The sequence below is a fragment of the Podarcis pityusensis genome (assembly GCF_964106645.2).
Source record: "Podarcis pityusensis genome assembly, chromosome: 3".
NCBI lineage: Eukaryota > Metazoa > Chordata > Lepidosauria > Squamata > Lacertidae > Podarcis > Podarcis pityusensis.
This window is the reverse complement of record NC_138026.1, coordinates 32,169,418-32,184,707: the sequence shown is the minus strand read 5'-3', so window position 1 is coordinate 32,184,707 and position 15,290 is coordinate 32,169,418. Positions and strand designations below refer to the sequence as shown.

The following is a 15,290-nucleotide window of genomic DNA, read 5'->3' as shown; positions in this document are numbered from 1 at the left end:
CACTTCTGGCGAAACCAGAGCAGTGCATGGAAACACCGTTTACCTTCCCACCGGAGCGGTACCTATTTATCTACTTGCACTTTGATGTGCTTTCGAACTGCTAGGTGGGCAGGAGCTGGGACCGAGCAATGGGAGCTCACCCCATTGTGGGGATTTGAACCGCTGACCTTCTGATCGGCAAGCCCTAGGCTCTGTGGTTTAGACCACAGCGCCACCTGCGTCCCCTAAGTCCATGTATTAAGACATGCTAATTTCTCACAAAAATATGAATGATACCTGTCTGTTTTGCCTCATATATCAGGTTCTACAAATGTAGAAATTTACTTCCTATCTTAAAAAAAAGAAAATCTGGGAATTATGGTTAAACCATGCATGGGGCAACTGCCCTCGCCTGCCCACTACTCCACTGTGGATGTTCATGCACTAAAGTGATTTCTGGAATGCACATAAGATGTGTGAGATAATTGTGGGCTGCGCATACAGCATATTTATTTTGCAGGTAGCCACATGTGTGTGTCTGTGTGTGCACACACATGAATGTGGCAGAAAGACTTCTGTCCTGTATGTCTGCAAAATCTATTCAAGCATTTTGTGCAAACTGCATAGAATCACATGCTTTTCAATCCCTTGCACAGTGAGATGACTGTAGTAATAGCAGGCCATGAATTATTAGCAGCCTTTAAGAAGGCATGCTCTGCTTTTGTGTGGGGAAACACTTCCTCACAAAATGAACCATGCTTGAGATTTATATGGACAATGGTTTATAAATATTTGTATCCAGTAACACAACTGCTGCATTTTTAATTGAATTTGATTAAAGCTATTTCTATGGAACCAGCCACAAAGTTAGTTCCCGCCAACAATAATTATAATATCCATCAACAGCATGTGCAAATCAGCCTATTGTTGATGCAAGTTTGAATTGTGCTGCAATTGATTGGATTGAAAAGTGGGATTGAAGACAATGCCCTACTTGCTTCAGAAAACAGGTTGCATCACACCAAAAAATTCAATTTCAAAATTAATTAATCCAGAGCAGCTCATGGTTATTTCCACTTACTGATGAGCACAGATTAGAACTGTCATTCTATCATGAACAAAGCAGAAAGGGGGGAAAGTTCTCTTTTTAACAAGCTGGAATGTGTGCCAACAATGCCAAAAGATTTCGTGTATGTAAATGGTCACTGGTTCAACTGAAGGGATTTTGAAACAAAGCCTTAAAAGTAGTTGCTGAGCAATCTGGTGCACACTGTTAATGACATGTGGTGTCAAAACCACAAATACAGTTATCCTATGATGCAGAAATTCATGGATAAAGGTAAAGGTAAAGGTACCCCTGACCATTAGGTCCAGTCGTGACCGACTCTGGGGTTGCAGCGCTCATCTTGCTTTATTGGCTGAGGGAGCCGGCGTACAGCTTCCGGGTCATGTGTCCAGCATGACTAAGCTGCTTCTGGCGAACCAGAGCAGCGCACGGAAACGCCGTTTACCTTCCCACCAGAGCGGTACCTATTTATCTACTTGCACTCTGATGTGCTTTCGAACTGCTAGGTTGGCAGGAGCTGGGACTGAACAACGGGAGCTCACCCCGTCACGGGGATTCAAACCGCCAACCTTCTGATCGGCAAGTTCTAGGCTCTGTGGTTTAACCCACAGTGCCATTTGCGTCCCTAATTCATGGGTACTCGGATGCATATACCGTTCCTTCATCAGTGGTACAAGCCATGTATGCAAAATAATAAGGGCCTGCAGTATTTTCATTTAGTCAAAGATATTGAGAAGAACCTAAGAAGACCCCTGTTGGATCAGGCCAGCAGCTCATCTGGTCTGCAACTGGTGCAACTGGTATTCAGAGGCATATGGTGGAGGGAGAAAGTCGCTATAAAGGTTTACTCTAGGGTGATAGATCATGGTGAAGGAAGAGAGACCTTAACCACAATCTGAGCTGAGCTAAACCTTGGCTTAGCTGCCACCCCACACCCAGGGAGGAACAAACAAGGTTCCACCCTGCATCTCTGGGAGGTGGCATATTCACACAGTCATGGGAAGCCATACTGTGATGAGCAAACCAGGCCACTGAATTGCATTTGCCAGTTTCCTGCCCACCCACTCAGTTTCAAGAGAACCTTTAGGAGCTCCTCACAATATCTTTTTGTTTCAACCACCTTGAACAATTTGACACCAGCAGTTAGCTTGGCTCCCTCTCTGCTCCTATGCAAAGTTTTTCTATACTTTGGCTCAAGGTGCTTGGAAAACATTGCTGGATGAGGATTATCTCAATTATCAAAGATATAATTGATATCGCTCAGAACTTTGATTCTCTCTCTTTTTCATTCTTTGGGCACCATTTTCCTGCAGTGGAGAAGAAAGGGAAGACCAGCAGGGAAGCTAGTAGGGATGGAGGAGAAATTCGATTCAGTGCACATTTAAAGCCAAATCTATCACATTTCCATTTATTCCAAGCCACATGCAAACCAAAACACAGTTATGTCACACTTCTCCAAATTTTGCAGTGCTGTTCTCCAACCAGTGTTTACAAAAATGTGTCTATTAGTGGAAAGTAGGCATAAAACTGGACGTATTAGTAAAATAACATGCAAAGAAGCATTAGGATAAATTGCTTGCAAAAATGTGTCAAACTACATGTGATTATTAGAAGAAATTAGTGCTAAAATGCTGGTGATTTCCATGAGGATTTTAAAAATATATATAAAAAATGCTAATTGCTACATAATGTGGATAACTTAATTTAAGTCCGGGAAAATGAGACACTGAAACAACCAAACTGGATGGACTCTCCCATCCCTGAAAGCAAGCAAGCAAGCAGGCAAGCAAATATTGAATACCTGGGGCTTCTTATTCTCAGAGGCAGAAGGCAGAGAGAAAGACAGTGGTGAAGTCACCTCCCTGGATCCTGACAACAATGAACAAGGTGAGTGCACCGTGGCAGGAGATCTGTGCTGTGGTACTGTTGGGGTCCTGGGTCTTGAAGATGGAGGGCAAGCTCGGAAGTTTGAATGAACAGAGGAGGACTCTCTGTGTGGAGAAGGGGCTTTAATACGATAGCCTGGAGGAGTGGGTGAAGTCGAATCTGTATGAGAAGTTTGCCAATGAGGTGAAAGACCTGGCGAATTGATAGCTGGGTCCTTAACAATGGCTTGCGGTAAACATCCATTTGACCGGCAGCTAGAATGTATTACGGTTGGAGAGAGAGAGCCCTTGTCTGCAGTGGGGGAAACGGCGTCCCTTTGGCTAACACCGGGAGGAGACAGTGGATAGGACTTAGCGGTAAAAGTGGGGGAATAGGTATGCACCTTCTTAGACTTTTCAGGCCCTCGGGCTTTGTGGGCAGGAGAGTGAGCCCCTTTCCTAGGGACGTGGGGAGGCAAGGAGAAAGTGGGAGATTTCGACTGTAACAGAGGAGACACAACTGTTTTTCTATAGGAAGAAATGGTGGGCGACAAAGGGCGCAATTTGTCAGGGGAAAGCGCCCTGGTGTCAAGGTGCTTTTTAGGAGACGGGGACCTGGTTCTAAGAGTAGGGCTGGATTTTGAAAATGAGGCCATGCGATTGGGCACGGTAGAAAACACCGAAAGACGAAATTCCTCTTGACTTGGAGAGGCGGACCTAATTGAATACTCTGAGGCAGCTTTCTTAGGGGTCGGAGGGGTCATTTTAAACTTTTGGTCTATTGCCAGTGTTGAAGAGCCCAGGGAATTGGGAGAAAACGTAGCAGGGCAAGATGCAGGAGAAAAGGGTCTTTTCGGAGTGGATCCTGACTTCAAAATAGCAGTCAGAAGAGAGAGTCTGGTTGGTAGTGGCGACTTAGTTCCGGATTTCAGAAGGTTCCCACTGGAAGACATTTGGCTGCCGGGGTTGTTGACACTATAGATGGTGGAGGAGGAACCATGAAGAGGAGAAGACAGAGGCTTTGGACTAGGGGATAATAAGTGTGTCGTGATATAGATGGGAACCACAGACAAGGGGGCAAACCTCTTGGGCGGGAGAGGAGAAGTGGCCTGAGGGGATGAGCTCTGAAGCGTGTCTGCTGAACTGTGAGCCTGTGGGGAAGAAGGGCACGAGTCTTTGCTTGATAAAGGGGATGAGGTGAGCTCATATTTCTGGGGAAGATTCCTAGCCTGGAGACCACTGGGCAACTGAGCCCCATCTGAAAGGCTGTGACTTGGGAAAGAAGGTCTTTGCAATATGGGAGAAGGGAGGCTGTAAGAAGCAGTAGACTGTAAATAGGTAGATGTCTGGCGTACAGAGGACCCATTTGCAGACTGCCATTGGCTGTGGGATTCTTGAAGAGAAGAGGCTTGGTGGACAGCGGGAGACGGGTCCTGTTCTACCGTCAGGTTAGTTGGAAAAAGCAAATGAGCAACAAGTGGCTTATAAGAAGGATGATCAGAGGTAGACAGAGGAGAAGTTAACTGGAGAGGGGAAAAGAAAAAGAAATGTTAATACAGAGCAGCAACCATGATGTTCTTCAAATTATGCATCCTATTTCCATTCACTACATCCGCCATGTGCTTTAACAGCATAACACCTCCTTTAATTACCAGTGATTATATTGTGTGCTGCATTGCTAAGTGATTGCTATTTAATATTAAATAATCCATGCACATAATTTGTTGGCACTTTGCTTTACATAAAAGAAAGATATCAGTGTTCTAGATTCAATACTAATTTGTCCCCCCCTTTCCCACAAATAGTAATAATAATAATAATAAATGCCATTCACAACTGTGGGTTGTAAACAGAAGATGTAAAAAGCTTCAGGTTTTTAAAATGCAAACCCACGAAGGATTTTATTAGCAGACACCTTGGTGTTATGTGGAATTGCAAAGGGACCCAATGGCTGCAAATGGGCTCACAGTTATACATGCACATCTCCCCAAGAAGTTGATGTGAAGACATAAGCATTGCTGTGTCCTGGCTTGAAGACACCAAGCACATTCCTTAGCACCATCTGGCTAAACACTTTACCCATGAAAACAATTGCTGCTTGAGGGATTCTCTAACAGCTTACAAATCTCATACACACACACACACACACACACACCAGCATATACAGTATAACATGTTTTACTATGTTTTATACATGCTGTAAGCCACCCAGAGTGGCTGGGGAAACCAGATGGGCAGGGTATAATAATAAAATTATTATTATTATTATTATTATTATTAATCATGACTAACCCACTGGCATGGGATGCAAACTAGTACCTATTATATACAGATGGAATTCCATATATACAGAGTTATCTAAAAGAATAAGGTTCTTCTTGGTTGGCTGAGCACAATATAAGCAGCATTTTATACATTTAAGAATGACTCCAGGTAAAGTGCAGCTGAATAATACTAAAAGGAGTGGATGTGCAGCTTGTGGGTATGCCTGGGTCCATTTGTGTTGCTTGTGGCTCCGGTGGCCTCCGTGGTGCAGAGTGCCTTCCATCAGCTTTGGTTGGTGGCCCAGCTGCACCCCTGTCTGGACAGGGACAGCCTATCTATTGTCATCTATGCTCTACTATAGGCTAGATTACTGCGTTAAACGTGGGGTTGCATCTGAAGATAGTTTGGTGCAGAATTCAGTGGGCAGGTTGCTCACTGCTGAAAGACAGTTTGAGCATATGACGCCTATCCTGGCCCGATGGCACTGGCTGCCAATTAATTTCTGGGCCCAATTCAAAGTGCTGTTTTTGACATAGAAAGTCTTAAACAGCTCAGAACCGTAACACCTTAAGGACCACCTCTTCCCATATGAACCAACCCTGGACCCAGTGATCATCACCGGAGGCCCTTCTTTGTGTGCCTCCTCCACAAGAGGCCTGTGGTGGTCCCTACTTGCGGAATGCTCTCCCCAGGGAGTCTCACCTGGTGCCTTCATTGCATATCTTTAGGCACCAGGCAAAAACATTTATCTTCTCCCAGGCCTTTAATTATTTAAACAACCTATGGCCTTTAACTGGGGTGGTGAGGGGTATTGATTTTCAGTAAATCAGCAAGAATTTTTGACATTAGGAACAACCACAAAGCTGTTCTGCTCCTAAATTATGTTGTTGAAAAATGAATTTTAAAGGGGCAACCAGGAATGGTGTGTGTGTGTGTGTGTGTGTGTGAGAGAGAGAGAGAGAGAGAGAGAGAGAGAGAGAGAGAGAGATTGTACACTTGGTTCTGGTGCTGATCACAAATCTTGGCTTGGACATGTGTTCAGAAGCACCCTGTCCTTTAATTCTTACTGTATGTTTGCTCAGCTGAGACCCAATTTTGCACCCAGCTCTCAATGATGAACCTCAGGTTTCCAAAAAATGAAAACAAAAAACAAAGTAGACACAAGATGCAAGAGTCCTGGTCTATAGGAAGCAATCCTTACACATATATCTCAAAGCAGATAAGGTACGAGTCGACTAACTACATTTGAAACATTCCCCACCCCCTCAAAATCTTTATTTTACAAGTTACAGTGCCACAAGTTAGGCAGCCCCCCCAAATGGATTTGAGACAGATCTGCAGCCAGTCTCAACTCTGAAACAAGTGTGTATGGTTAATACAGTCCCCGTGTTTACCAACACATGCTTGCCACATTCATCGTTTACCATTTCATGTCTACAGTTAAAAATAAACGTAGGTGTACAGCAATCTAAAAAACATAACGTATGAAGAAGCCTGGAGATTTGGTACTGGATCCAGCTGCTTCCACTAGAGGAAGGGAACCGCTGGATCCAGCCCATGATTATCAGCAAAAGTTAGTTTTGTTGATGACATTCCCAGACTCCTTGGTCCAGTGAATAGTTCTGGCTGCTTCAGAGTAATACTGTGAGACTAAAAGCAGTCACAGTTGTTCATTGATCTGTAGGATGCTTCACACTTCACTCAATGCCTACACAGAATGCCAGCAAATCTCATATTCAAATAAGTCATGTGAATTTTTTGTTTGCACACACTAGGAAGCAATTTACACATGATGATCCGCATGCAAGAGAGTTACAATTTCCTATGTCAAAATGAATTACGAAGCTGCCTTATATTGGTCCATGAAGCATAGTCTGCACTGAGTGCCAGTGGCTCTAGAGTGTTTCAGATAGGAATCTTTACCAGAGTTTCCTAGAAATGGCAGGGATTGAGCCTGGGATCATTGGGATCTAAAGCCTGTGCCGTGCTACTGAGCAACAGCCCTTCCCTTCCTTTGTTTCCTTAATGGCCCCTACCCCAAAATATATATAGCGAGAGAGGATTTTTGTCCTGTGTAAAGTAGTCCTAAGTAGAATGTGTGCTCAGGTTAAGTGTTCTTTCAGCCATCATTAGGTGAAGCAGTATAGTAACAGTCTACACCAACCTTCTCCAAAGTGGTGATTTCCAGATATTATGGACTATAAATCCCACCATCTCTGGCCACTGGCCATGCTGGCAGGGGCTGATGGGTGTCCAAAACACCTGAAGGATACCAGCTTGGGGAAGGCTGGACTACTCCCATTTGCCATAACTGCCACGTGTCATTGAAAGTACCCAAAAATGTTGCAGTGCCATGTGCTTTTTCCACCACCACACCAATCTCCTCCACTAGGCAAGCAGCTTCTCTCAGCCATGGAAGGCAATAAAATACGCGAGGGACTAATTCGTAACTGAGCAGGTTAACGAATAAACAGCAAGTCTAACCAAGAAGAGTACAAACAGACAGGTTTTCATAGAGATGGCAATATTTCCTTTCCCATGCACACTCACAATTAGGAAAACAAGATACCTGAGACTGTTTCTGTTGGCTGACAGAACTGTAAGAGATCTCAGTGTGCAGTGGTAACTGTGGGGCTGTCTGATGTCCTCTGGATTCGCCACTCGGAGACAAACAGGATGCATCCAGACCCTTAGATCTTCCATGTCCATATCCGTTGCCTAGTGGAGTGTTTTTGTCCTCATCCGAGTCCGTAATGAAGACAAATTCAGCTTTGAAAAGGTCGTCCCCTTCCATTTCCCCTCTGCTTGACTTGTGATCTTTGGCTTGGAAAAGTTTGTGGCGACTGTTTGTGCAACTGGCAGAGCTGCTGTTTCCCTCGTTTCCACTTCCTACGGCCTGACCTCCAGGAACTGCTTCGGCCTATTGTAAAATAACAAAAACAAACCAGACTTGGGTCAATTGTTTTACTTTCATAAGCTCGTTTTCCTTACCAGCCAAAGAATTAAGAATTTGTACTATAAGCTAATGTTACAGTCCATTGGAAAATGTGTCCAACGTCTCAGGCACCAGAAAAGATGGGGAGGGTCACAGACAAAGAAAGTGGGGCTTGTATTGTTGACATAATGAGCTTTCCACTGTTGGCGACTTCCCTCTTCCCTCAATGCACTTTCCCATAAATATGGCCTGATACAAGGGAAGACACTTGTCGCTTTCAAGCAGCACCAAAACAGTGAGGGGGGTAGATTCCAGAAGAAATCGTTCACATTTTATTAGGAGAAATAAAGGAACTGGGGTGGAGGCAGGTGCAGTCGAGCAGAATGGACTACGAGACCCCTTTAAAGCAGGCACGGTGAAGACTGGGTTCTGGCTGTGGGCTGCACGAAACCAAAAGACTGGCTCCCACGCTCCTCAGAGGGAAAAATCTGGGGCAAAGCCCCATATAGACATTGAAGCCACAAAAGGACTTCAAAACCAGGACACTCTCTGAGCAGACAAAACAAAAGAATTTGCAGTCAGGGAGCTTGACTGTACTTGTTAAGGGTGGGCATTTTAGTACAAAGCATCATTGTTTTGTTACAGGGACCCATTCAGTGGTCCTGCAGATTTTGGCCATTAACCCCTCAAATGCCAGAAACAGCTTTGCTGTGGCTCCTGAATGAGAGACTGGAGGCTGTCCCCAACAAGGCACCATGTATTTTAAACAACAAATACAATGTCTCAGCTTGTTTCACAAGGTAGGACCCCACAAGGGAATAGCTCTTAAGGACTGTACACTTAACCCTAGTACACATTGTGCTCATTCAGGAATGCCTCCTAGGAACTTCTTGTGTAAACACATCGGCTTGGGGAAACAGAGTTGGCACTCCTTAAGGTCACCTCCATTGGGGATTTAAAGGGCACAACTGAAGACATGATTGGAAAGACATTCTGCTTAATCCAGCAGAGCATACTTACAAAACATTGCTATAGGATTGGGATTAGTATGGATTAGCCTATGGCTTTATATCTGTAAAACAGGGTTCTGTAGAAAATGAGGATGCCCAAATGGTCAAACCTGTCTCTGTTAAATTAGTGGCTCTAGCCCAGTCTGTTAAGCGTCTCTTTGCAAGACTAAAGAGAGTACAGGTGACTGGTTGCCAAAGAATTTACGAGCTGGATATGCTTCCCAAAGGTGGGCTGAAATGGGTAGGCCTTCCCTATCCCTCCTGGCTGGTTGTGATGTCATCAAGGTGTGATGAAGAACAAAGGACAGCTATAATGCTGCCAAAGCTAAAAACATTTTTCAAGAAGGTTCAAACATTAATGCAGTGCTGACATAAAGATCACTTCCAGGAAACCCACAAGTTGAGCATTTTGTCATAATTTGTTTGCACAAAGTTTGTGGGGAGGGTTAGATGACTTCCATGATTTATTGAGCATTCATCTGATTTGATTATGGAGATGTTTTTTGACATTAAATCAATCAGTTATCCTACACTTTGCAGTACATTTCCCCACCTGTTTGCTTTTCACAAAATGTCCAGTTTTTTGGGGGGGGGGGTTCAGAAAGTGGGTCTGTTGCACTACAGCACCAAATAAACTTTAATTACAAAACTAGGTTTGCTGGCATGTGAGTGAATCCAACCTGAAAATAACAACAGTTGATATTGCTTGTAAACAGTAAAGATTACAAGCAAAGAGGACCTATGCAGATGGCAGCCAACCTATTTCAAGACAGTTTAAAAGACTGTCTCCGCACAAACATAAATCAGTATGAAAATATAAAAAAGAAAAAAACCCTACCTTGTGCCCAGTAATTTCTCGAGAGTTTCTATCCACAAGTCCCTCTGCAAGAAATGTTGTGGCATCGGCGATGTAGAACTGAGTTGGAAGCCTTCCAAACGAAGGAACAAAAGTGAACCTCAGAAATTCAGATTCAGAAGGAACCTACAAAATATATATATTTGCATGTGAAGAGGATATTTAACAAAGAACATATAGTAATGCTTCATTACCATGTCTGAACCACTTTGCAGTCATTTCACTGGACCTAACTTCAGGTCAATATTTTCTCTGACAAACTGGAGTGAGGATCATCTCTTCTGACTATTTTACTGTTCATATTTTCTCATCTATATCAGCTTTTCCTAGTCAACCCAGGCTGAATTTGCCCTTGCTGACTCAGGCCTTATCCACACTTTTCCTCTGTTCTTTCCAGGCATGGTCCACAATTTAGAAGTCCATGTTCAAGCCCTCCCCTTTTGAAAACCTGCTCTTTAAAGCTCAATTGGAGCAAATGGCAACTCTTGGAAAACCTGATTTGATGTTTGCTCCAATTCATCTTAAAAGAGTGGGGGGGTTTTCAGGGAAAGCTCATGGCAAAAGCAAAACATACAGAACAAATGCTTGGACATGGAGCATCAGTGCAGACCTCTGCCTGGAAAGAGTGGGGGAAAGGTAACCGTGGATAAGCCCTCAGTGTTTTAAAAAGTTAGATTCAGGGTTTCAAAGAATCAGCCTGGAAAACAAGCCCACAAAAATCATGAGGGAGTCCATTCCACTGTCAAACAGCTCTTCCCGTCAGAATGTTTTTCCTGATGCTTAGTTGAAATCTCCTTTCTTGTAACTTGAATCCATAGATTCAAGTCCTACTCTCTGGAGCAGGAGAAAACAAGTTTGTTCCATCTTCCATGTGACAGCCCTTGAGATATTTGAAGATAGGTGTCATCACTGGCAGAGGAACGGGAGTGCGGAGGGAGCGGACCACCCCCGGCACCACTATTCCAGTAGGGTGCCATCGTGTAGCCCCCCCCCGGACATGTGCCCCCCCGCCCGCTGGGCGCCATGCCCCCACAAGCAGCTCGTCATACCCCCAGAATGCACGCCATGCCCTTATGGGCGGCGTACCACACCCCTGGGATGTGCACCATGCCCCTGTGGGTGGTGTGTCACACCCCTGGTCATGCCCCCAGAGGGTGCCAGCCACACCCCCCGCCTGCTCTCTGCCCCCAGTAGCGGAGCATGCAGCTTCGCCACTGGGAGTCATATCTCCTCTCAGCCTCCTCTTTTCCAAGTTAAACATACCCAGCTCCCTCAACCATTCCTCATAAGGCTTGGTTTCCATGCCCTTGATCTTCTTGTTTGCCCTCCTTTGCTTTCCTTATACTCTTGTAATAGGAATACCTTGCCTGGGAAACTATGTTTTCCCCAAGCTCCTGCCATGTGCGGCAGCTAGACTGGTGACTTGGAGTAGCCGCCGGGACCACATAACACTGGTTCTGAGAGATCTGCATTGGCTCCCAGTACGTTTCTGAGCACAATTCAAAGTGTTGGTGCTGACCTTTAAACCCCTAAACGGCCTTGGTCCTGTATACCTGAAGGAGCGTCTCCACCCCCATCGTTCAGCCCAGACACTGAGATCCAGCGCCAAGGACCTTCTGGCGGTTCCCTCATTGCGAGAAGTGAGGTTACAGGGAACCAGACAGAGGGCCTTCTCGGTAGTGGCACCCACCCTGTGGAACACCCTCCCTTCAGATGTGAAGGAAATAAGCAGCTATCCTATCTTTAAAAGACATCTGAAGGCAGCCCTGTTCAGGGAAGTTTTTAATATTTAACGCTGTACTGTTTTTAACACTTGATTGGGAGCCGCCGAGAGTGGCTGAGGAAACTCAGCCAGATGGGCAGGGTATAAATAAATTATTATTATTATTATTATTATTATTGTTATTACTGTGAACTGGAAAAGTAATGGTTTGTTTTTGTTGCTGTTCGTCTGTCTTTTAGAAGCATAGGTAGAAAAGCAAGTAAATGGAGATGGAACAGTTCAAGCAGTCCACAATACTTTCTTTTTATCTCTCTCTCTCTCCCCCCCCCCCACTTTTCCTGCAGCACACACCACAGGATTTTACTAGTCAATCTAAAGTTTCAATTGAGGGGGTGGTGCCATAATCAGATCAGCATTTATGCTTCCAGTGGGAATACTCCGTTTTATAAGCACACTAAACAGATAGAAAGGATTCACTCCATGCTTTTGCAATTAGCAGCACCATTTTACAAGAGAGACATATGACTCATTTTAAAGTATCTCATCAGTTTAACCACTGGCATATTGGAAAATGTTAAGCCAAGCTCTCCCTCAGCAAATAAAGCCTTCAGTTAGATGCTTTCATTACCTTGTAAAAAGAATGCAGTTTTACAGTTGAGGCTACATAGCCAGAGCCAACTCAACATTCCTATGCAGCTTAGCAGAAGAATACTCTATGGCCCAAAACTGATTTTTTTATTTTTTAAATACTCAACAATGATCAAGAAACTTTTCATGAAAAGAACTGCTGATTATATATATATATATTTAAAATAATATTTATTGCTTTTCCAAAAATTTAAACACTAAAAAGACAATACAATACAATACATTAAACTAACAAAACGAAACAAAAGCAATAAAATAAATCAAACAATTTCATTATCCCATCTTTCATTCACTTATTTCCACGACCTCCTCACACCTCCCTTTTTGTATTCCACTTCTGTTAATTATTTCAGCAATTCCTTTCCATCTTCCTCTGTTTTCTATCCTATAATTATCTTAACTCATTCTAACCTTATTTTTTCCTTAATACTCTATTAATCTATTTATACTTAATTCCTTATAACTTTTCTACTAAAGCCATATAACTTCATTCCAACATTTTTCTAACATTCATTAATTTTACAGTATTTCTGTAAATAGTCTTTAAACTTTTTCCAGTCTTCTTCCACCGACTCTTCTCCCTGGTCTCGGATTCTGCCAATCATTTCCGCCAGTTCCATATAGTCCATCAACTTCATCTGCCATTCTTCCCGGGTGGGTAAATCTTGTGTCTTCCAATACTTCGCGATGAGTATTCTTGCTGCTGTTGTTGCATACATAAAAAAAGTTCTATCCTTCTTTGGCACCAATCGGCCGACCATGCCCAGGAGAAAGGCCTCTGGTTTCTTCAGGAAGGTATATTTGAATACCTTTTTCATTTCGTTATAAATCATCTCCCAGAATGTCTTAATCCTTGGGCATGTCCACCAAAGGTGAAAGAATGTACCTTCAGTCTCATTACATTTCCAACATTTATTGTCGGGCAAATGGTAAATTTTTGCAAGCTTGACTGGTGTCATGTACCACCTATAAATCATTTTCATTAAATTTTCTCTTAGGGCATTACATGCCTTGAATTTCATACCTGTGGTCCATAACTGTTCCCATCATTATGTTATGTCCAACATCTTGTGCCCATTTAATCATAGCTGATTTCACCGTTTCATCCTGAGTGTTCCATTTCAACAGCAAGTTATACATTTTTGACAAATTCTTAGTTTTGGAATCTAACAATTCTGTTTCCAATTTTGATTTTTCCACCTGGAAACCAACTTTTTTGTCCAAATTATATGCCTCCATTATTTGATAATAATCTCACACTTTATTTTTCAATTTTTCAAAGCTCTGCAATTTTATTCTGTCTCCATCTTGATCCAGAATTTCCCAATATTTCGGCCATTTGGCCTCCATATTGAGTTTTTTCTGTGCCTTCGCTTCCCTTGGTGACAACCATCTTGGGGTTTTCTTTTCTAACAAATCTTTATATCTTATCCAAACATTAAACAATGCTTTTCTAACAATATGATTTTTAAACGCTTTATGTACTTTTACCTTATCGTACCACAAATATGTATGCCAACCAAATGCATTATTGAAACCTTCTAAATCCAACACGTCAGTGTTTTTCAAGAAGCAGCCATTCTCTCAGCCAGCAAAAAGCCGCTGATTCATAATAAAGTTTGAAGTCTGGCAGGGCAAATCCACCTCTTTCTTTAGCATCAGTTAATATCTTAAATTTTATTCGAGGCTTCTTGCCCTGCCAAACAAATCTGGAAATATCTTTCTGCCACTTCTTGAAACAATCCATCTTATCCAAAATTTGTAATGTTTGAAACAAAAACAACATCCTTGGCAGCACATTCATTTTTATCACAGCAATTCGGCCTAACAATGATAACTTCAAATTTGACCATATTTCTAAATCCTTTTTCACTTCAATCCAACATTTTTCATAATTATCCTTAAATAGATTCACATTTTTGGCAGTCATGTTAACCCGTAAGTATTTCACTTACTTAACCAGTGTTAGTCCTGTCTCTTCCTGAAACTTCTCTCTCTCGTTCACAGTTAAATTTTTCTCTAAGACCTTAGTTTTCGTCTTATTCAGCTTAAAACCTGCTACTTGTCCAAATTCTTGAATCAGTTCCAATACTCTTTTTGTACTGGATTCTGGCTCCTGTAAGGTCAATACTAAATCATCAGCAAATGCTTTCAGTTTATACTGTTTTGCTCCCACTTGTATACCTTTGACCTCTTGGTCCTTTCTTATCATGTTTAACAAAACCTCAAGGACCGATATAAAGAGCAGTGGAGAAACTGGGCAACCTTGTCGTGTCCCTTTCTCAATCTTAAACTCTTCTGTCACTACATTGTTCACAATTAATTTTGCCTTTTGTTCTGAATAAATTGCACCTATACCATTTTCAAAACCTTGACCTACCCCCATCCCCTGTAAATTCTTCTTCATAAAGCTCCAGGAGATGTTGTCAAAGGCTTTCTCCGCGTCCACAAATATCAAGACAGCCTTAGTATTGATATTCACTTGAAGTTTTTCTAGAATATTAATTATATTCCTCATATTGTCAGACAAATGTCTGCCCGGGAGAAAGCCCGCTTGATCTTTGTGAATTTCTTCTACTAACACCTTTTTAAATCTTTTAGCCAGAATATCTGCAAAAATTTTATAATCCACATTTAGCAGCAATATGGGGCGGTAGTTCTTGAGCTGTGTCTTTTCAGTCTCTGTTTTCGATATAAGTGTAATGTAAGCTTCCTTCCACGACTCTGGTGCCTTTCTCCCTTAAGAACTGCTGATTATAGAACACCCACAGACTTTCAAGATGTGTTATACTAAAACTGAGTCCTTCTAACTACTAATTATGTGGAGAGAGTTGTCCCACAGATATTATATAATTCTTGTGTTTGCTTGTATGTGTACAGAAAGCAATAAAAATGCTTGGCCTCCATAGCAGCTGGTAAAAAAAAATATGGGGCAGGATATGT

The 15,290-nt window shown here is 42.6% G+C and overlaps 1 protein-coding gene across 7 annotated transcripts in view; it reads right to left on the bottom strand.

Annotated features, from left to right (window-relative positions):
* The window catches only part of MLIP (muscular LMNA interacting protein), a 60,669-nt gene that overhangs the window by 28,568 nt on the left and 16,811 nt on the right, over positions 1 to 15,290 (bottom strand). For 6 of the 7 annotated variants that reach the window (XM_080997981.1, XM_080997980.1, XM_080997978.1 and 3 more), the window contains 3 exons: positions 9,959 to 10,102; positions 7,745 to 8,095; positions 2,847 to 4,433 (listed from right to left, as the gene is read on the bottom strand). In XM_080997981.1, coding sequence (XP_080854107.1) covers positions 2,847 to 4,433; positions 7,745 to 8,095; positions 9,959 to 10,102 — 2,082 coding nt within the window. The remainder of the gene's footprint in view (positions 1 to 2,846; positions 4,434 to 7,744; positions 8,096 to 9,958; positions 10,103 to 15,290) is intronic. The other variant, XM_080997982.1, reaches the window with a different exon arrangement.